Source organism: Bufo gargarizans, unplaced genomic scaffold (assembly GCF_014858855.1).
Source record: "Bufo gargarizans isolate SCDJY-AF-19 unplaced genomic scaffold, ASM1485885v1 fragScaff_scaffold_703_pilon:::fragment_2:::debris, whole genome shotgun sequence".
Lineage (NCBI taxonomy): Eukaryota > Metazoa > Chordata > Amphibia > Anura > Bufonidae > Bufo > Bufo gargarizans.
Genome location: NW_025334170.1, coordinates 266,428 through 288,485, shown reverse-complemented (window position 1 = coordinate 288,485; position 22,058 = coordinate 266,428). Strand labels below are relative to the sequence as shown.

The 22,058-nt window shown below is 46.6% G+C and overlaps 1 protein-coding gene across 1 annotated transcript in view; it reads right to left on the bottom strand.

Moving 5' to 3' along the window:
• Positions 1-22,058, bottom strand: part of LOC122922779 (3 beta-hydroxysteroid dehydrogenase type 7-like) — a 94,826-nt gene that overhangs the window by 61,824 nt on the left and 10,944 nt on the right. Inside the window, exon 2 of the mRNA XM_044273502.1 lies at positions 8,686-8,856. Within this exon, the coding sequence (XP_044129437.1) occupies positions 8,686-8,833 (148 nt within the window). The 5' untranslated portion in view covers positions 8,834-8,856. The remainder of the gene's footprint in view (positions 1-8,685; positions 8,857-22,058) is intronic.

Here is a 22,058-nt window from a genome sequence, read left to right as displayed (position 1 = left end):
GGGGGGCAGCTTCATTTGGGCTCCCCAACCCCTCCAGCGGGTTACCGGCGGGTTAAAACACCGTGCATGTGCTCGTTCAGAGCTCAGGGCAGCGTTACATAGGCTGGATAAAAAAATAAAATAAAATGTGTATGGTATGGATATGTGTGAACATGTTTGTGTGTGTGTATGTATGTATGTATGTATATATATATATATATGTGTGTATATGTATATACATATGTATATATATATATATATATATATATATATATATATAGCAGAATTAAGCATCATAGTACCAGAATTTGCGGTCTAGGTGGGGGAGCTTTTTACTTTACTGTTTTAAGTCAGCGGGTTTTCGTTTCGTGTCCCTGGATCGCCCAGGTTGTCAGTGTCCCTGGATCGCCCAGGTTGTCAGCGTCCCTGGTTCGCCCAGGTTGTCAGCGTCCCTGGATCACCCAGATGGTCAGCGTCCCTGGATCGCCCAGGTGGTCAGCGTCCCTGGATCGCCCAGGTGGTCAGCGTCCCTGGATCGGCCCCGGTGGTCAGCGTTCCTGGATCGCCCAGGTGGTCAGCGTCCCTGGATCGCCCAGGTTGTCAGCGTCCCTGGATCGCCCAGGTTGTCAGCGTCCCTGGATCGCCCAGGTTGTCAGTGTTCCTGGATCGCCCAGGTTGTCAGTGTCCCTGGATCGCCCAGGTTGTCAATGTCCCTGGATCGCCCAGGTTGTCAGTGTCCCTGGATCGCCCAGGTTGTCAGTGTCCCTGGATCGCCCAGGTTGTCAGTGTCCCTGGATCGCCCAGGTTGTCAGTGTCCCTGGATCACCCAGGTTGTCAGTGTCCCTGGATCGCCCAGGTTGTCAGTGTTCCTGGATCGCCCAGGTTGTCAGTGTTCCTGGATCGCCCAGGTTTTGTCCCCTTTTTTTTTTTTTTTTCCTAGGGTTTTACATCTATTCTGATGTCGGTTGTTCCTTCTTTTAGATTGGGCAGTTGTTTCAGCGTCCCTGGATCGCCCAGGTGGCCAGCGTCCCTGGATCGCTCAGGTTCTGTCTTCGTTTAAATGTCTGTATCCCTGGATCGCCCAGGTTGTCAATGTCCCTGGATCGTCCAGGTTGTCAGTGTCCCTGGATCGCCCGGGTTGTCAGTGTCTCTGGATTGCCCAGGTTGTCAGGGTCCTTGGATCGCCCAGGTTGTCAGGGTCCTTGGATCGCCCGGGTGGTCAGGGTCCCTGGATCGCCCGGGTGGTCAGCGTCCCTGGATCGTCCAGGTTGTCAATGTCCCTGGATCGCCCAGGTTGTCAATGTCCCTGGATCGCCTAGGTTGTCAGTGTCCCTGGATCGCCCAGGTTGTCAGTGTCCCTGGATCGCCCAGGTTGTCAGTGTCCCTGGATCGCCCAGGTTGTCAATGTCCCTGGATCGCCCAGGTTGTTAGTGTCCCTGGATCGCCCAGGTTGTCAGTGTCCCTGGATCGCCCAGGTTGTCAGTGTCCCTGGATCGCCCAGGTTGTCAGTGTCCCTGGATCGCCCAGGTTGTCAGTGTCCCTGGATCGCCCAGGTTGTCAGTGTCCCTGGATCGCCCAGGTTGTCAGCGTCCCTGGATCGCCCAGGTTGTCAGCGTCCCTGGATCGCCCAGGTTGTCAGCGTCCCTGGATCGCCCAGGTTGTCAGCGTCCCTGGATCGCCCAGGTTGTCAGCGTCCCTGGATCGTCCAGGTTGTCAGTGTCCCTGGATCGCCCAGGTGGTCAGCGTTCCCGGATCACTCAGGTTGTCAGCGTTCCTGGATCGCCCAGGTGGTCAGCGTTCCTGGATCACCCAGGTTCTGTCTTCGTTTTCTAAAGCCACCCTTCGGGGTATTCAAAAGGAGGGGAAGGGGTCCGTGAGCCATAGGCAACCTGTGTCCGGTAAATTATTCAGGGATCTTTTTCGTCATTGGATGGTAATCCTTTTTGGGCCCTTCACTAACCTGATTTTGAAAGCGGCCATGTACAGACGTGGACAAAATTGTTGGTACCCTTTGGTCAATGAAAGAAAAAGTCACAATGGTCACAGAAATAACTTTAATCTGACAAAAGTAATAATAAATTAAAATTCTATAAATGTTAACCAATGAAAGTCAGACATTGTTTTTCAACCATGCTTCAACAGAATTATGTAAAAAAATAAACTCATGAAACAGGCATGGACAAAAATGATGGTACCCCTAACTTAATATTTTGTTGCGCAACCTTTTGAGGCAATCACTGCAATCAAACGCTTCCTGTAACTGTCAATGAGACATCTGCACCTCTCAGCAGGTATTTTGGCCCACTCCTCATGAGCAAACTGCTCCAGTTGTGTCCGGTTTGAAGGGTGCCTTTTCCAGACTGCATGTTTCAGCTCCTTCCAAAGATGCTCAATAGGATTGAGGTCAGGGCTCATAGAAGGCCACTTTAGAATAGTTCAATTTTTTCCTCTTAGCCATTCTTGGGTGTTTTTAGCGGTGTGTTTTGGGTCATTGTCCTGTTGCAAGACCCATGACCTGCGACTGAGACCAAGCTTTCTGACACTGGCTAGTACATTTCTCTCTAGAATTCCTTGATAGTCTTGAGATTTCATTGTACCCTGCACAGATTCAAGACACCCTGTGCCAGACGCAGCAAAGCAGCCCCAGAACATAACAGAGCCTCCTCCATGTTTCACAGTAGGGACAGTGTTCTTTTCTTGATATGCTTCATTTTTTCGTCTGTGAACATACAGCTGATGTGCCTTGGCAAAAACTTCGATTTTTGTCTCATCTGTCCACAGGACATTCTCCCAGAAGCTTTGTGGCTTGTCAACATGTAGTTTGGCATATTCCAGTCTTGCTTTTTTATGATTCGTTTTCAACAATGGTGTCCTCCTTGGTCGTCTCCCATGTAGTCCACTTTGGCTCAAACAACGACGGATGGTGCGATCTGACACTGATGTTCCTTGAGCATGAAGTTCACCTTGAATCTCTTTAGAAGTCTTTCTAGGCTCTTTTGTTACCATTCGGATTATCCGTCTCTTAGATTTCTCATCATTTTTCCTCCTGCGGCCACGTCCAGGGAGGTTGGCTACAGTCCCATGGATCTTAAACTTATGAATAATATGTGCAACTGTACTCACAGGAACATCTAGTTGCTTGGAGATGGTCTTATAGCCTTTACCTTTAACATGCTTGTCTATAATTTTCTTTCTGATCTCTTGAGACAGCTCTTTCCTTTGCTTCCTCTGGTCCATGTCGAGTGTGGTACACACCATATCACCAAACAACACAGTGATTACCTGGAGCCATATATATAGGCCCAATGGCTGATTACAAGGTTGTAGACACCTGTGATGCTAATTAGTGGACACACCTTGAATTAACATGTCCCTTTGGTCACATTATGTTCTGTGTTTTCTAGGGGTACCATCATTTTTGTCCATGCCTGTTTCATGAGTTTATTTTTTTACATAATTCTGTTGAAGCATGGTTGAAAAACAATGTCTGACTTTCATTGGTTAACATTTATAGAATTTTAATTTATTATTACTTTTGTCAGATTAAAGTTATTTCTGTGACCATTGTGACTTTTTCTTTCATTGACCAAAGGGTACCAACAATTTTGTCCACGTCTGTATCTCACCTTTTATGGATTCCTCCGGCCCGGTGAGGTTCTGGCGGGTTCAAATCGCCATAACCATCCTCTGAAGCAGCATCTGTTATGGGGCCAGGGCCATTACACTCCCCTGCTACCTTCCACCAAAACCATTCAGACGGGACCCCCGTCTGAGGTAAATGCTATCCCACGCTGAACGATTGGTGCCCAGTTCAGGTGCTGCATCAACTGCTAGGCCTCATCCAAGGTTTATCACCAGATAGCCCGCTCCTGCCACACGCAGGCAAGCTTCTCAGCACCCTCAGTTTATATCTTTCATCCGTGCCCTCGCCCAGGGTCTAGGCTATGACCCCAGGGTAAATTCGGGCCACTCATGTCGCTAGGGGCAGACTCCGCTGCTTCTCGGCATCAGGTGCCAGCTCATGTCATCCGGTCCATGGGGCGGTGGCGGCCCTCCTGCTTCACTAGGTATATACCCAATCCTCGAGTAGAGATATCTCGCGCCTTTCGATCACTGGCTTTGTAGTTTGCAAAAAAGTGTTGTACCTAACTGATGTTTTTTGCCCCCTTTTTCACTGGTGTACCCGCGCCGTGGCTCCCGGCACAATTCAGCCACTATGTTCAGGGCAGGTGTCTCTGCGTGCGCCGACGTTGTCCTAGCCCTGACCATAAATAATAAGGCTGTTAACAGCCTGCATTTGTGGGAGGGGCGTCTGGCTATTTATCCCCCTACATGCCGCTCAGCCAGGCGCCCGAGCCTCACGCCCCTCCCTCCCGCCCTTTTTCTCTAAACTCCCTTCAGGTATGCCCCCTTTTTCACTGGTGTACCCGCGCCGTGGCTCCCGGCACAATTCAGCCACTATGTTCAGGGCAGGTGTCTCTGCGTGCGCCGACGTTGTCCTAGCCCTGACCATAAATATATATATATATATATATATATATATATATACACACACACACACGCGGCGGGTTGGGGGGGGGGGGGCGTCGACGGGGAGTGGGCCCCATGGATCAGTTTTGCACCGGGGCCCCATGGATTGTGTGTACGCCACTGCTAGAGGCTCTGCTCTCTCTTGCTCTCTTTGCGACTGCCACAACCTCTCCAATTTAATTGACAGGGCCACGCAGTGAAAACTTCATCACACCTCCCTCTAGGTGACAACGCCCCCATTGCTCCTAGAGACTCATTTGCATATATTAAAACATAACATTTCTATTTTTATTCTATTTTTATTATTATTTCCATCTTTATTTATCCTAGGTCCAAAGTAAATTCGCTCGAAACTATCCAAGACCTATCGCCGTACAGCATTAAAACCTATGGGCTCCAGCAAGGCAAATTCGTTATCACCGAAGTCTTGAGAGACTTCGGTGAATAACTTCGGCCATTGATTTTTAAACCTCAAAACCGATATAAAAAATGGATCCAAAATCAGCATCGGTACGGACTGGTATCCCAGTAGCCAGGGCCGGCTCCAGGTTCATGTGGGCCCTTGGTTGATAAAGTCTCAGTGGGCCCCCTTGTGGCATTTTGCACGGCGCTTACAGCAATGAAACTGCATGTATTATAGATTAAATACCTTACCCACAGCCTGCTACAGAGCGGATATATGTGAATCAGTCCTTACGTGCCTACTTTTATTTTCTACCCAGTGTTTCAGTCCCTCAGGTTTACTCACAGATATGTGCCCCCTCACAGTACATATGCAAGATATAACCCCTTCATAGTAGATATGCCAAGATATGTACCCCCTCATAGTAGTTATGCAAGATGTGCCCCCTTCATAGTAGATATGCCAAGATATGTGCCCCCTCACAGTAGATATGCCAAGATATGTGCCCCCTTCACAGTAGATATCCCTAAATATGTGCCCCCTCACAGTGGCCTAGTGCCCCCTTCACAGTGGTTATGCCGAGATGTGCCCCCTTCACAGGAAGTGAAATAAACAAACAATAAATACTCCTCGCCTCAATCATCTGGCTCCTCCCATGATCTGCGCTCCCCATCAGCAGCAGCAGGATACTGTGACACATTGCGCTGCTGTGTAGGAGGCGCAGAGGCTGATTCCTCACCTGCCCGCTCCTCCTCTTACACAGATCAGCAGGACGATGTGTAAGAACATCGCGCTGCTGCTGCTGCTGTGGAGCGCTGGCAGCTCAATGGTGGAGCGGGGAGCGAATAGTTCCCTGCTTCAGTGGCATCCCTAGGGTGTGGCACCCGGGGCGGGTCCTTTCTCTGGCACCCCCCATACTTAAAAAAAAAATGGTACCCCCTCACAGTAGTATTGCCCTCATTGTAAACCTTCACAGTAGTTTTGTACAGATGTGTGCCCCCTCACAGTAGTTATGCCCACATTGTGCCCTCTCACAGTAGTTATGCCCTCTCTGTGCCCCTTTCAACATTGTAATGCCCTATCTGTGCCCCCTTCACAGTAATAATTCCCATTATGCCCCCTTCACAGTAATAATCCTCATTGTGCCCCCTTCATAGTAATAATCCTATTGTCCCCCCTTCATAGTAGAAATCCCTATTGTGCACCCTTCTCAGTAATAATGCCCACTGTTCCCCCTTCACAGTAATAATGCCCACTGTTCCCCCTTCACAGTAATAATGCCCATGGTGCCACCTTCGATGTAGTAATGCCCTCTGGCTCTGTGCTCCCTCCATAGTAGAAATTCCCATTGTGCCCCCTTCACATTAGTAATGCCCTCTGTGGCCCCTCCAGAGTAGTAATACCCTCTATGGCCCCTCCATAGTAATAAAGACCTCTGTGCCCCCTCCATAGTAATAAAGACCTCTGTGCCCCCTCCATAGTAATAAAGTCCTTTGTGCCCCCTCCATAGTAATAAAGACCTCTGTGCCCCCTCCATAGTAATAAAGACCTCTGTGCCCCCTCCATAGTAATAAAGTCCTTTGTGCCCCCTCCATAGTAATAAAGTCCTCTGTGCCCCCTCCATAGTAATAAAGTCCTCTGTGACCCCTCTATATTAAAAACAAAAAAACACAGTAACTACTCACCTTGTCCCATTCCTGAAGCCCACATACCTCTTTTCCCTGCAGGTACAGATCGCTTTGCAGCACTGTGTGGGCAGAGCTTATGCAGATTACTGGACTGCAAGCTCCGCCCACACAGGCTGGCAGCGCCATCCGTGCCTGTAGGCTCAATGGTGGAGCGGGGAGAAGTCTTCCTGCTTCACCATTCAGAGCGCCGCCAGCCTGAAGAAGAGGAGGAGCGCGGGGAGCTGAGCAGTGGTGACCGGACCGCAGCTCCCTGCGCTCCAGCAATGAGCGCTTCCATCTGTATTGATGGAAGTGTTCATTGCTTCTGGCCTCTGGCAGCTGTGCTGTGGGCCCCGCAGGAACTGTCGGCCCCGGCACTTGCCCGAGTATGCCAGGTCTGACAGCGGCCTTGGTGGTAGCGAAGCCGACTTCAGATCCATGTTTTAAAGCTTAAAAATGAAATCCCGAAGTTATTCGGCGAAGTCCCACTGGACTTCGGTGATAACGAATTTGCCTTGCCTCGGAGCCCATACATTTGAATGCAGGTCATAGACTAATCTCTGTATAGCAATCAAACAAAGTTTTGAACAAATTGACTTCGGATCTAGGATCCGAAGCTCGATTCGCTCAACACTATTTATTATTATAGATTGTGCTGTGTTTCTGCACCAAATCCACACCAAAATCCATATTTGCTACCTGCAAATTTTAATGCAGATTTGCCCTAGATGTCACGCACCGCAAAGGGCAAAATCTGCTCTGAAATTCCGCACAGTTGATATGCTGATGGGAATCATTTTTATTATTCAACTTGAAAACCATTTTAAAACTGGGATCTGAAGTTGGCTTCGGTACCCAGGTACCAGCCGATACCAAAGACGACTTCAAAACACAGTTTTATAATGGTTTTCAAGTTTAATAATTGAAGTCCAAAGTTATTCCATGAAGTCTCATGAGACTTCAGACATAACGAATTTCACCTCCGCGAAGGCAATAAATTTGGATGCTGTATGGAGACCCGTCTCTGTACAGCATTCAAACAAAGTTTTGAATAAAGCAACTTTGGATGTATGATCCGAAGCGCACTCCGCTCAACACTAGTTAGGTGTTTGGATGGGTGCAATGCAGGGCATGTAGAGTTCAATGTGCAATGGCCTGTGTATGGTGCAAGAGTCAGTAAGCAGGCCAGATTAAATTCAATAAAAGTCTCTTTATACTGTGGTGCAAAATAGGAGTTGTAGTATATCTAAAATAGCAAAACACAGTTCCAACTGTACACAGTGCAATTCTATCCCAGATAGCGATGTATGGATTTAGGCAAGCATGGAAATTATGGCCCTCTTCTCACACTATGTTGCTAGAGTCTTTCTCATTAGAATCTGTGGCTGGCAACTGTAATTTTGCCATTATACATGTAATGCACATGGTGGTGTATAGGTTGAATGATACAACTGGCCAATCTGTTCCTTTAATGTGTATCAACTGTAATCCTTCCACAGCGGTAAAGTCTGAATTGCCCTCAATGGCGGTTTCCATACTGACTGACTCTTGGTGCTAGACCAGGGATCAGCAACCTTCGGCACTCCAGCTGTTGTGAAACTACAATTCCCAGCATGCTCCATTCATTTCTATGTGAGTTCTTAGAAGAGCAGAGTAAGTATGCATGCTGGGAGTTGTAGTTTCACAACAGCTGGAGTGCCGGAGGTTGCCTACCCCTGTGCTAGACCATGTAGATTTCTGAACTTATTCCTTTCGCTCTTTTCTCTCTTGCTGTAAATCAAACAGGGACTTGTTAGTCTTTGAATCCTGAGGAGCAAGGAGAAAGAAGATATGAACTTTGCTTCCTTCCTGTCCCTTCTCCCTCCTCAGATTTTCCTAGAACACTCTAGAGCTAGGAGTGGAGCCAGCCGCCACCTAGCAACCTCTTGCAAAGGGCTATGAGAATTATTTAACTCCGTTACCATACAGAGCTATGCTGTGAATATACAATGCATTAACAATACATGGCATAACATTAGATTACATCATAGAAAATAAAACCCAGATATCCCCTGCTCCGGGAACTGTACTTGACTATGACCTTGAATGATAATTTCTTGTATTTACCTGTTTCTAGATTTCTTATAGCTTCAGTTTCATTGAGATCAAAAATTTTAACCTCCTTCACATACTCTTCTTTGAGTAAAAGTTTTACAATACATTCTCCAAGAAAGCCACATCCACCTGTGACTAAGTACACCAGATCGTTCGCCATATTGAGGATAGTATAGGAACTGCCTGTTATAAAATGACAAATTTATTCGATAAGGAATAAAACAGCAGAAAATGTAATATCAGTAGTTGCATTTCTCACTAGAGTCATGGCGAATATGATGGACTGGGTTTCACAAAGTTTCCTGAATATAATAGCAAAGCATGCTACACTATTTCAGCCATTAAAGACCAACCAAAAGCAGACAGAACAGAAGTAAAGTATGAACAGAGCCTCAGCACTGACATCTTGTCATATGACAACTACTTTTTGAATTGTGATCTAATGCACATTTAGCCTGTTGATGCTACCATTGAAACATTAACCCACTAACAACCTGGCAAATATGCAGTGAATTGGCCGGAAAAATACCATTGTACGCAACGTTTTCAGTTCTGCTGATTCTTGCCGTATTTGCCGTGGTGCAGCCGGATCTGTTTAATAGGGGCAACGGGCATTCAGGTAGCGTCCTGCAATGCCAGATTCAGAGAACTCTGGAAGGCTCTTCCCTAGTGGAACAGGCTGCCGGATATCTGTAATGCTAGTGTGAAACTACCCTTAGGCCTCATCTTCAGTTTGTGCTCAGACTTAAAAACATTTTGGCATACTTGCTGTTAGGTATGAAATAGGAGTACCTGCACCATATCCCCCAGCGGTAGTTGTTCTTGGGGGGGATATATTAGGGTTAGAATGAACGAACGATAAACAATGAGCACCACCTTAATGGGTTATCCCATGACGAATATAAAAAATGAAAATCAGACATCATATAGTACATGACAACCTCTTTCTAAGGGCACATGCACACGACCGTATGTATTTTGAGGTCAGCAAAACATGGATCCGCAAAAAATACGGATGACGTCCGTGCGCATTTTGTATTTTGCGGAACGGAACAGATGGCCACTAATAGAACAGTCCTATCCTTGTCCGTTATGCGGACAATAGTAGGACATGCGGACATATGAAAATGGAATGCACACTGAGTAACTTCAGGGTTTTTTTGCAGACCCATTGAAATGAATGGTTACGCATATGGTCTGTAACGGATCTCCTGGCACCCTGACTGGGTAACTCTGTTGATGGATGCTCCTAGTGCTTCCCAAGGGCTCCAAGCACTCCGCTCGACACCGTAACCACCACAGGAACAAGGAACAGGAAGAGCTCTTACAAGAGCTAGGGGTTATAGCCAGGGGAATATACAGCGTATAGTAATCCCCACACACATGAGACTAGGCTCTATGTTGAAGGGAAAACAGGAACTCTTTAATGGGTTATTTTTCAGCCTTTTATGCAGGTCTCCTAGCAAGGGACACTCCCCCTGGGGGCCTTGTAGAAGACTGTGACAGTTTATATATTAGCCAATCACATGCATTTACAGTATTGAAACCTTCCCAGCAATTGTACACAAAACCCCCTTCCCTCTGTCTGTAACGCAATCAACAAAATACAATGGGCATTGTCTTTGACGCAATCAACAAAATACAATTACCAAAACACAATAGGTTCTGTCTGTTATACAATTACCAAACATAATGGGCTAAGTTAATCACTCACAGGCAGAAAACACAAATTTTTCCCAAAACACAAAAAATACCTCAAAACCCCACATATCCCCATAATTTATACAGCTCTGATCTAGGTGAACAACATATCCAAAAATCACCCAGATCCAAACAGGGGTTCCCGAATTCCATGGAAGTCACATTTGGCCAACAGCAAGCACGGCTTCCCTGCCCAAAACAGTTCTACAGATTTAGGCTGTGCGGCCCGTCTGTCTTCTCCTTCAAAGTTAGTATATGGGTCATAATCCTGAGGCAAGAGGCTGGCAAACAGACCCCTCCAAGACCCAGTTGTGAGTTTTTTTTCGCCACACAGTTGGCAAAAAAAAACTGGAACAGACATGGAAAGAAAATACGTTCAATGTGCATGAGTCCTAACAAAGCTAGAACCAGCCCTGTACCTCACATGGATCCAGAGATCTCCACATTCATTGCTCTGCTAGATTTATATCAAGGTGACAGCTCAGGGGAAGTGTCTTTTCTGCTGCAGATCAGGGGGCGTGTCCATGCTCTACCTATCACAGCTCAGGAGGCAGTTAAAGGATGAAACTGAGCATGTGCGGCCTCCTCAGTGAGTAGGTCAAATAAACATAAATAAAAAAACTGCATTTGGCGCTATGCAGATACATTTTATTAAATAACTCAATGGCTCTGTTAAATTTTAAATTCTATACTATTACAAGCGTATTCAGATCCAGGTGCTGGTTTGAAAACGGTAGAATATTTTTTGTGGGACAACCCCTTTAAAACAAAGATTAGGAGGGGACGGGGATTTAAAGAGAGTCTGTCATTAGGAAATCCATTGATAAATCTGACACAATGCCTTGTAAGGCTAGCTTGGCTGAATGTAATGACACCTTTCACTTAGCGATCTGATGTTTAAAGGGGTCATCCAGTTTTTACTAAGCGATGGCCAATCCATTATGGCAGCAATCTGACATCATGCACCCCACCAATCAGCTGCTTAGGTGTAGCTATGTCACTTGAAGTCATCGCTGGAACTACACAGCTTTGTCAATTGTGTACTGGAGGGTGCTAGTTCCATCGTGCTGCTCATATTGAAGTCAATGGGAGCATCACTGCAGTGACAAGCTCTGTCCACTACACAGGTGACAGAGGTGTGTAGCTTCTGCACTGACCAACATAGGTACACTTAGAATTAGTTAATTAGAGCCCCCCTCAGCCCACCTGCACCGAGTGGCCCTACCCTGATTCATAGATCTATTATGAAGGCTTGGCTTGGGAAAGTTAATAAAAAATGTACCCTTATGATATAGCAACCGATATTTTGAGCATCAGTGGTGACATACAGATGTAGCAATCCTCATCTTGATCCCTAAGTGAGCAAAGGGAGGAAACTTTAAAATGACTCTTTTCAATGGGTCGTGATTAGAGTTGAGCGAACACCTGGATGTTCGGGTTCGAGAAGTTCGGCCGAACATCCCGGAAATGTTCGGGTTCGGGATCCGAACCCGATCCGAACTTCGTCCCGAACCCGAACCCCATTGAAGTCAATGGGGACCCGAACTTTTCGGCACTAAAAAGGCTGTAAAACAGCCCAGGAAAGAGCTAGAGGGCTGCAAAAGGCAGCAACATGTAGGTAAATCCCCTGCAAACAAATGTGGATAGGGAAATGAATTAAAATAAAAATTAAATAAATAAAAATTAACCAAAATCAATTGGAGAGAGGTTCCATAGCAGAGAATCTGGCTTCCCGTCACCCACCACTGGAACAGTCCATTCTCAGATATTTAGGCCCCGGCACCCAGGCAGAGGAGAGAGGTCCCGTAACAGAGAATCTGTCTTCATGTCAGCAGAGAATTAGTCTGCATGTCATAGCAGAGAATCAGGCTTCCCGTCACCCACCACTGGAACAGTCCATTCTCAGATATTTAGGCCCCGGCACCCAGGCAGAGGAGAGAGGTCCCGTAACAGAGAATCTGTCTTCATGTCAGCAGAGAATTAGTCTGCATGTCAGCCACCACTGCAACAGTCCATTGGCATATATTTAGGCCCAGCACACACACAGGCAGAGGAGAGAGGTCCCGTAACAGAGAATCTGGCTTCATGTCAGCAGAGAATCAGTCTGCATGTCATAGCAGAGAATGAGGCTTCACGTCAGCCACCACTGCAACAGTCCATTGGCATATATTTAGGCCCAGCACCCAGGCAGAGGAGGGAGGTCCCGTAACAGAGAATCTGGCTTCATGTCAGCAGAGAATCAGTCTGCATGTCATAGCAGAGAATGAGGCTTCACGTCAGCCACCACTGCAACAGTCCATTGTCATAAATTTAGGCCCAGCACTAGTGTTGAGCGGCATGTCCCATATTCGAATTCGCGAAATTTTGTGAATATTCGAAAGAATATTCGTAAAATATTCGCGATTATTCAAATTCGTTATTATTTCGCATATGCGATAATTCGAATTTTCGCATCGCATAATACATATGCTATGCAAAATTCACATGTGCGCTAATGAAATCGCCTTACGAAGATTCGCAACTCAATTCAATCACTAATGTATGAATGCAATGCCCTTTGCCTCTGTTCTGGGACAAGTGTAGATATTCGCATGTGCGCTAATAAAATCGCCTTACGAAGATTCGCACCTCAATCACTTTCTAGGGAATGTGAGACTTTTGGGAATCAATCGAGATACAGTGGGGGGTGATGACAGTAGTTGACAGAGTACAGATCAATGTAATCTGTAAGGTGGAAAGTAAAATAAAAAATACGAATATTCGTAAATCGAATTTTACGAAGTTCTACGTATTCGCGAATATGGTGCTATACTATATGAATGCACAGGCCTTTGCCTCTCTGTTCTGGGGACAAGTGTAGATATTTGCATTTGCGTTAATAAAATCGCCTTACGAAGATTCGCAGCTCAATTCAATCACTAATGTATGAATGCAAAGCCCTTTGCCTCTGTTCTGGGACAAGTGTAGATATTCGCATGTGCGCTAATAAAATCGCCTTACGAAGATTCGCAACTCAATTCACTAATGTATGAATGCAAAGCCCTTTGCCTCTGTTCTGGGACGTGCCGATATTCGCATGTGCGCTAATAAAATCGCCTTACGAAGATTCGCGCCTCAATCACTTTCTAGGCAATGTGAGTAAGATCTGAGCTGTTGGACCTTTGGGAAACAATCAATTATATGTGTACTGTAATTTTGTGTGGGGGGGGGAAAAAACAAAAAACGAATATTCGTTTTTACGACTATATAGCACTATATTCGAAATATTCGCGAAATCGCGAAGTTGCGATATTCGCGAAAAAAATTTGCTTTTCGAATATTCGCTCTCAACACTACCCAGCACCCAGGCAGAGGAGAGAGGTCCCGTAACAGACAATCTGGCTTCATGTCAGCAGAGAATCAGTCTGCATGTCATAGCAGAGAATGAGGCTTCACGTCACCCACCACTGCAACAGTCCATTGGCATATATTTAGGCCTAGCACACAGGCAGAGCAGAGAGGTCCCGTAACAGACAATCTGGCTTCATGTCAGCAGAGAATCAGTCTGCATGTCATAGCAGAGAATGAGGCTTCACGTCAGCCACCACTGCAACAGTCCATTGGCATATATTTAGGCCTAGCACACAGGCAGAGCAGAGAGGTCCCGTAACAGACAATCTGGCTTCATGTCAGCAGAGAATCAGTCTGCATGTCATAGCAGAGAATCAGGCTTCACGTCAGCCACCACTGCAACAGTCCATTGTCATAAATTTAGGCCCAGCACCCAGGCAGAGGAGAGAGGTCCCGTAACAGACAATCTGGCTTCATGTCAGCAGAGAATTAGTCTGCATGTCATAGCAGAGAATCAGGCTTCATGTCAGCCACCACTGCAACAGTCCATTGGCATATATTTAGGCCCAGCACCCAGGCAGAGGAGGGAGGTCCCGTAACAGAGAATCTGTCTTCATGTCAGCAGAGAATCAGTCTGCATGTCATAGCAGAGAATGAGGCTTCACGTCAGCCACCACTGCAACAGTCCATTGGCATATATTTAGGCCTAGCACACAGGCAGAGGAGAGGTTCATTCAACTTTGGGTAGCCTCGCAATATAATGGTAAAATGAAAATAAAAATAGGATTGAATGAGGAAGTGCCCTGGAGTCCAATAATATATGGTTATGGGGAGGTAGTTAATGTCTAATCTGGACAAGGGACGGACAGGTCCTGTGGGATCCATGCCTGGTTCATTTTTATGAACGTCAGCTTGTCCACATTGGCTGTAGACAGGCGGCTGCGTTTGTCTGTAATGACGCCCCCTGCCGTGCTGAATACACGTTCAGACAAAACGCTGGCTGCCGGGCAGGCCAGCACCTCCAAGGCATAAAAGGCTAGCTCTGGCCACGTGGACAATTTAGAGACCCAGAAGTTGAATGGGGCCGAACCATCAGTCAGTACGTGGAGGGGTGTGCACACGTACTGTTCCACCATGTTAGTGAAATGTTGCCTCCTGCTAACACGTTGCGTATCAGGTGGTGGTGCAGTTAGCTGTGGCGTGTTGACAAAAGTTTTCCACATCTCTGCCATGCTAACCCTGCCCTCAGAGGAGCTGGCCGTGACACAGCTGCCTTGGCGACCTCTTGCTCCTCCTCTGCCTTGGCCTTGGGCTTCCACTTGTTCCCCTGTGACATTTGGGAATGCTCTCAGTAGCGCGTCTACCAACGTGCGCTTGTACTCGCGCATCTTCCTATCACGCTCCAGTGCAGGAAGTAAGGTGGGCACATTGTCTTTGTAGCGTGGATCCAGCAGGGTGGCAACCCAGTAGTCCGCACAGGTTAAAATGTGGGCAACTCTGCTGTCGTTGCGCAGGCACTGCAGCATGTAGTCGCTCATGTGTGCCAGGCTGCCCAGGGGTAAGGACAAGCTGTCCTCTGTGGGAGGCGTATCGTCATCGTCCTGCCTTTCCCCCCAGCCACGCACCAGTGATTGACCCGAGCTGCGTTGGGTGCCACCCCGCTGTGACCATGCTTCATCCTCATCCTCCTCCACCTCCTCCTCATCCTCGTCCTCCTCGTCCTCCAGTAGTGGGCCCTGGCTGGCCACATTTGTACCTGGCCTCTGCTGTTGCCAAAAACCTCCCTCTGAGTCACTTCGAAGAGACTGGCCTGAAAGTGCTAAAAATGACCCCTCTTCCTCCTCCTCCTCCTCCTCCTCCTGGGCCACCTCCTCTTCCATCATCGCCCTAAGTGTTTTCTCAAGGAGACATAGAAGTGGTATTGTAACGCTGATAACGGTGTCATCGCCACTGGCCATGTTGGTGGAGTACTCGAAACAGCGCAACAGGGCACACAGGTCTCGCATGGAGGCCCAGTCATTGGTGGTGAAGTGGTGCTGTTCTGTAGTGCGACTGACCCGTGCGTGCTGCAGCTGAAACTCCACTATGGCCTGCTGCTGCTCGCACAGTCTGTCCAGCATGTGCAAGGTGGAGTTCCACCTGGTGGGCACGTCGCATATGAGGCGGTGAGCGGGAAGGCCGAAGTTACGCTGTAGCGCAGACAGGCGAGCAGCAGCAGGATGTGAACGCCGGAAGCGCGAACAGACGGCCCGCACTTTATGCAGCAGCTCTGACATGTCGGGGTAGTTGTGAATGAACTTCTGCACCACCAAATTCAGCACATGCGCCAAGCAAGGGATGTGCGTCAAATTGGCTAGTCCCAGAGCTGCAACGAGATTTCGCCCATTATCACACACCACCAGGCCGGGCTTGAGGCTCACCGGCAGCAACCACTCGTCGGTCTGTTGTTCTATACCCCGCCACAACTCCTGTGCGGTGTGGGGCCTGTCCCCCAAACATATGAGTTTCAGAATGGCCTGCTGACGTTTACCCCGGGCTGTGCTGAAGTTGGTGGTGAAGGTGTGTGGCTGACTGGATGAGCAGGTGGAAGAAGAGGAGGAGGAAGCCGAGAAGGAGGAGGTGGCAACAGGAGGCAAAGAATGTTGCCCTGCGATCCTTGGCGGCGGAAGGACGTGCGCCAAACAGCTCTCCGCCTGGGGCCCAGCTGCCACTACATTTACCCAGTGTGCAGTTAGGGAGATATAGCGTCCCTGGCCGTGCTTACTGGTCCACGTATCTGTGGTTAGGTGGACCTTGCCACAGATGGCGTTGCGCAGTGCACACTTGATTTTATCGGATACTTGGTTGTGCAGGGAAGGCACGGCTCTCTTGGAGAAGTAGTGCCGGCTGGGAACAACATACTGTGGGACAGCAAGCGACATGAGCTGTTTGAAGCTGTCTGTGTCCACCAGCCTAAATGACAGCATTTCATAGGCCAGTAGTTTAGAAATGCTGGCATTCAGGGCCAGGGATCGAGGGTGGCTAGGTGGGAATTTACGCTTTCTATCAAATGTTTGTGAGATGGAGAGCTGAACGCTGGCGTGTGACATGGTTGAGACGCTTGGTGACGGAGGTGGTGGTGGTGGTGTTGGTGGTACATCCCCTGTTTGCTGGGCGGCAGGTGCCAACGTTCCTCCAGAGGCGGAGGAAGAGGCCGAGGCGGCAGCAGCAGAATAGGCCGAGGCGGCAGCAGCAGAAGAGGTAGCAGGGGGAGCCTGAGTGACTTCCTTGGTTTTAAGGTGTTTACTCCACTGCAGTTCATGCTTTGCATGCAGGTGCCTGGTCATGCAGGTTGTGCTCAGGTTCAGAACGTTAATGCCTCGCTTCAGGCTCTGATGGCACAGCGTGCAAACCACTCGGGTCTTGTCGTCAGCACATTGTTTGAAGAAGTGCCATGCCAGGGAACTCCTTGAAGCTGCCTTTGGGGTGCTCGGTCCCAGATGGCGGCGGTCAGTAGCAGGCGGAGTCTCTTGGCGGCGGGTGTTCTGCTTTTGCCCACTGCTCCCTCTTTTGCTACGCTGTTGGCTCGGTCTCACCACTGCCTCTTCCTCCGAACTGTGAAAGTCAGTGGCACGACCTTCATTCCATGTGGGGTCTAGGACCTCATCGTCCCCTGCATCGTCTTCCACCCAGTCTTGATCCCTGACCTCCTGTTCAGTCTGCACACTGCAGAAAGACGCAGCAGTTGGCACCTGTGTTTCGTCATCATCAGAGACATGCTGAGGTGGTATTCCCATGTCCTCATCATCAGGAAACATAAGTGGTTGTGCGTCAGTGCATTCTATGTCTTTCACCGCTGGGGAAGGGCTAGGTGGATGCCCTTGGGAAACCCTGCCAGCGGAGTCTTCAAACAGCATAAGAGACTGCTGCATAACTTGAGGCTGAGACAGTTTCCCTGGTATGCATGGGGGTGATGTGACAGACTGATGGGGTTGGTTTTCAGGCGCCATCTGTGCGCTTTCTGCAGAAGACTGGGTGGGAGATAATGTGAACGTGCTGGATCCACTGTCGGCCACCCAATTGACTAATGCCTGTACCTGCTCAGGCCTTACCATCCTTAGAACGGCATTGGGCCCCACCATATATCGCTGTAAATTCTGGCGGCTACTGGGACCTGAGGTAGTTGGTACACTAGGACGTGTGGATGTGGCAGAACGGCCACGTCCTCTCCCAGCACCAGAGGGTCCACTAACACCACCACGACCATGTCCACGTCCGCGTCCCTTACTAGATGTTTTTCTCATTGTTATGGTTCACCACAACAACAAATATATTATTTGGCCCAATGTATTGTATTCAAATTCAGCGGGATATAAATTTGAGGCCTAGTATTTAGGCGCTGGGTGACCGGTATGGATTTAGTGACAGAATTAGACTTGGAAATGCACAGAAGCGTGTGTGTGAAGTTATTCTGAATGACCCTATGTGCACCTTCAATATGATCTACCCTTTTAGGGATAGATTTCAAATAGCTCTGATATAGCAGAAACGACTAAATTATGAAATTGCTAAATTGGGAATTGTATTTCAACCCAGAACAAAAAATGTGCTTTGACGGACACTAAATAACTTTCCCAGCCACAACAGGACAGCGGTAACGAGAGATTTAGCGGGATATAAATTTGAGGCCTAGTATTTAGGCGCTGGGTGACAGGTATGGGTTTAGTGACAGAATTAGATTTGGAAATGCACAGTAGCGGGTGTGTGAAGTTATTCTGAGTGACCCTATGTGCACCTTGAATATTATATACCCTTTTAGGGATAGATTTCAAATAGCTCTGATATAGCAGAAACCACTAAATTATGAAATTGCTAAATTGGGAATTGTATTTCAACCCAGAACAAGAAATGTGCTTGAACGGACACTAAATAACTCGCCCAGCTACAGCACTAGGGACAGATTTAGCGGGATATAAATTTGAGGCCTAGTATTTAGGCGCTGGGTGACAGGTATGGGTTTAGTGACAGAATTAGACTTGGAAATACACAGTAGCGGGTGTGTGTGAAGTTATTCTGAATGACCCAATGTGCACCTTGAATATTATATACCCTTTTAGGGATAGATTTCAAATAGCTCTGATATAGCAGAAACCACTAAATTATGAAATTGCTAAATTGGGAATTGTATTTCAACCCAGAACAAGAAATGTGCTTGAACGGACACTAAATAACTCGCCCAGCTACAGCACTAGGGACAGATTTAGCGGGATATAAATTTGAGGCCTAGTATTTAGGCGCTGGGTGACAGGTATGGGTTTAGTGACAGAATTAGACTTGGAAATACACAGTAGCGGGTGTGTGTGAAGTTATTCTGAATGACCCAATGTGCACCTTGAATATTATATACCCTTTTAGGGATAGATTTCAAATAGCTCTGATATAGCAGAAACCACTAAATTATGAAATTGCTAAATTGGGAATTGTATTTCAACCCAGAACAAGAAATGTGCTTGAACGGACACTAAATAACTCGCCCAGCTACAGCACTAGGGACAGATTTAGCGGGATATAAATTTGAGGCCTAGTATTTAGGCGCTGGGTGACAGGTATGGGTTTAGTGCCAGAATTAGACTTGGAAATACACAGTAGCGGGTGTGTGTGAAGTTATTCTGAATGACCCAATGTGCACCTTGAATATTATATACCCTTTTAGGGATAGATTTCAAATAGCTCTGATATAGCAGAAACCACTAAATTATGAAATTGCTAAATTGGGAATTGTATTTCAACCCAGAACAAGAAATGTGCTTGAACGGACACTAAATAACTCGCCCAGCTACAGCACTAGGGACAGATTTAGCGGGATATAAATTTGAGGCCTAGTATTTAGGCGCTGGGTGACAGGTATGGGTTTAGTGACAGAATTAGACTTGGAAATACACAGTAGCGGGTGTGTGTGAAGTTATTCTGAATGACCCAATGTGCACCTTGAATATTATATACCCTTTTAGGGATAGATTTCAAATAGCTCTGATATAGCAGAAACCACTAAATTATGAAATTGCTAAATTGGGAATTGTATTTCAACCCAGAACAAGAAATGTGCTTGAACGGACACTAAATAACTCGCCCAGCTACAGCACTAAGGACAGATTTAGCGGGATATAAATTTGAGGCCTAGTATTTAGGCGCTGGGTGACAGGTATGGGTTTAGTGCCAGAATTAGACTTGGAAATACACAGTAGCGGGTGTGTGTGAAGTTATTCTGAATGACCCAATGTGCACCTTGAATATTATATACCCTTTTAGGGATAGATTTCAAATAGCTCTGATATAGCAGAAACCACTAAATTATGAAATTGCTAAATTGGGAATTGTATTTCAACCCAGAACAAGAAATGTGCTTGAACGGACACTAAATAACTCGCCCAGCTACAGCACTAGGGACAGATTTAGCGGGATATAAATTTGAGGCCTAGTATTTAGGCGCTGGGTGACAGGTATGGGTTTAGTGCCAGAATTAGACTTGGAAATACACAGTAGCGGGTGTGTGTGAAGTTATTCTGAATGACCCAATGTGCACCTTGAATATTATATACCCTTTTAGGGATAGATTTCAAATAGCTCTGATATAGCAGAAACCACTAAATTATGAAATTGCTAAATTGGGAATTGTATTTCAACCCAGAACAAGAAATGTGCTTGAACGGACACTAAATAACTCGCCCAGCTACAGCACTAGGGACAGATTTAGCGGGATATAAATTTGAGGCCTAGTATTTAGGCGCTGGGTGACAGGTATGGGTTTAGTGACAGAATTAGACTTGGAAATACACAGTAGCGGGTGTGTGTGAAGTTATTCTGAATGACCCAATGTGCACCTTGAATATTATATACCCTTTTAGGGATAGATTTCAAATAGCTCTGATATAGCAGAAACCACTAAATTATGAAATTGCTAAATTGGGAATTGTATTTCAACCCAGAACAAGAAATGTGCTTGAACGGACACTAAATAACTCGCCCAGCTACAGCACTAGGGACAGATTTAGCGGGATATAAATTTGAGGCCTAGTATTTAGGCGCTGGGTGACAGGTATGGGTTTAGTGACAGAATTAGACTTGGAAATACACAGTAGCGGGTGTGTGTGAAGTTATTCTGAATGACCCAATGTGCACCTTGAATATTATATACCCTTTTAGGGATAGATTTCAAATAGCTCTGATATAGCAGAAACCACTAAATTATGAAATTGCTAAATTGGGAATTGTATTTCAACCCAGAACAAGAAATGTGCTTGAACGGACACTAAATAACTCGCCCAGCTACAGCACTAAGGACAGATTTAGCGGGATATAAATTTGAGGCCTAGTATTTAGGCGCTGGGTGACAGGTATGGGTTTAGTGCCAGAATTAGACTTGGAAATACACAGTAGCGGGTGTGTGTGAAGTTATTCTGAATGACCCAATGTGCACCTTGAATATTATATACCCTTTTAGGGATAGATTTCAAATAGCTCTGATATAGCAGAAACCACTAAATTATGAAATTGCTAAATTGGGAATTGTATTTCAACCCAGAACAAGAAATGTGCTTGAACGGACACTAAATAACTCGCCCAGCTACAGCACTAGGGACAGATTTAGCTGGATATAAATTTGAGGCCTAGTATTTAGGCGCTGGGTGACAGGTATGGGTTTAGTGCCAGAATTAGACTTGGAAATACACAGTAGCGGGTGTGTGTGAAGTTATTCTGAATGACCCAATGTGCACCTTGAATATTATATACCCTTTTAGGGATAGATTTCAAATAGCTCTGATATAGCAGAAACCACTAAATTATGAAATTGCTAAATTGGGAATTGTATTTCAACCCAGAACAAGAAATGTGCTTGAACGGACACTAAATAACTCGCCCAGCTACAGCACTAAGGACAGATTTAGCGGGATATAAATTTGAGGCCTAGTATTTAGGCGCTGGGTGACCGGTATGGATTTAGTGACAGAATTAGACTGGGATATGGCCAAAAAATAAACAGACTATTGCTGGTTAAATGCACTTGGTGTGACAGCTTCACCCTGATGTAGGCTTTAGCCAAAAAACAACCACACCATTGAGGGTTAAATGCACTTGGTGACAGGCGCAGCTTGCCCCTGATTTAGTATATGGCCAAAAAATGAACAGACTATTGCTGGTTAAATGCACTTGGTGTGACAGCTTCACCCTGATGTAGGCTTTAGCCAAAAAACAACCACACCATTGAGGGTTAAATGCACTTGGTGACAGGCGCAGCTTGCCCCTGATTTTGTATATGGCCAAAAAATGAACAGACTATTGCTGGTTAAATGCACTTGGTGTGACAGCTTCACCCT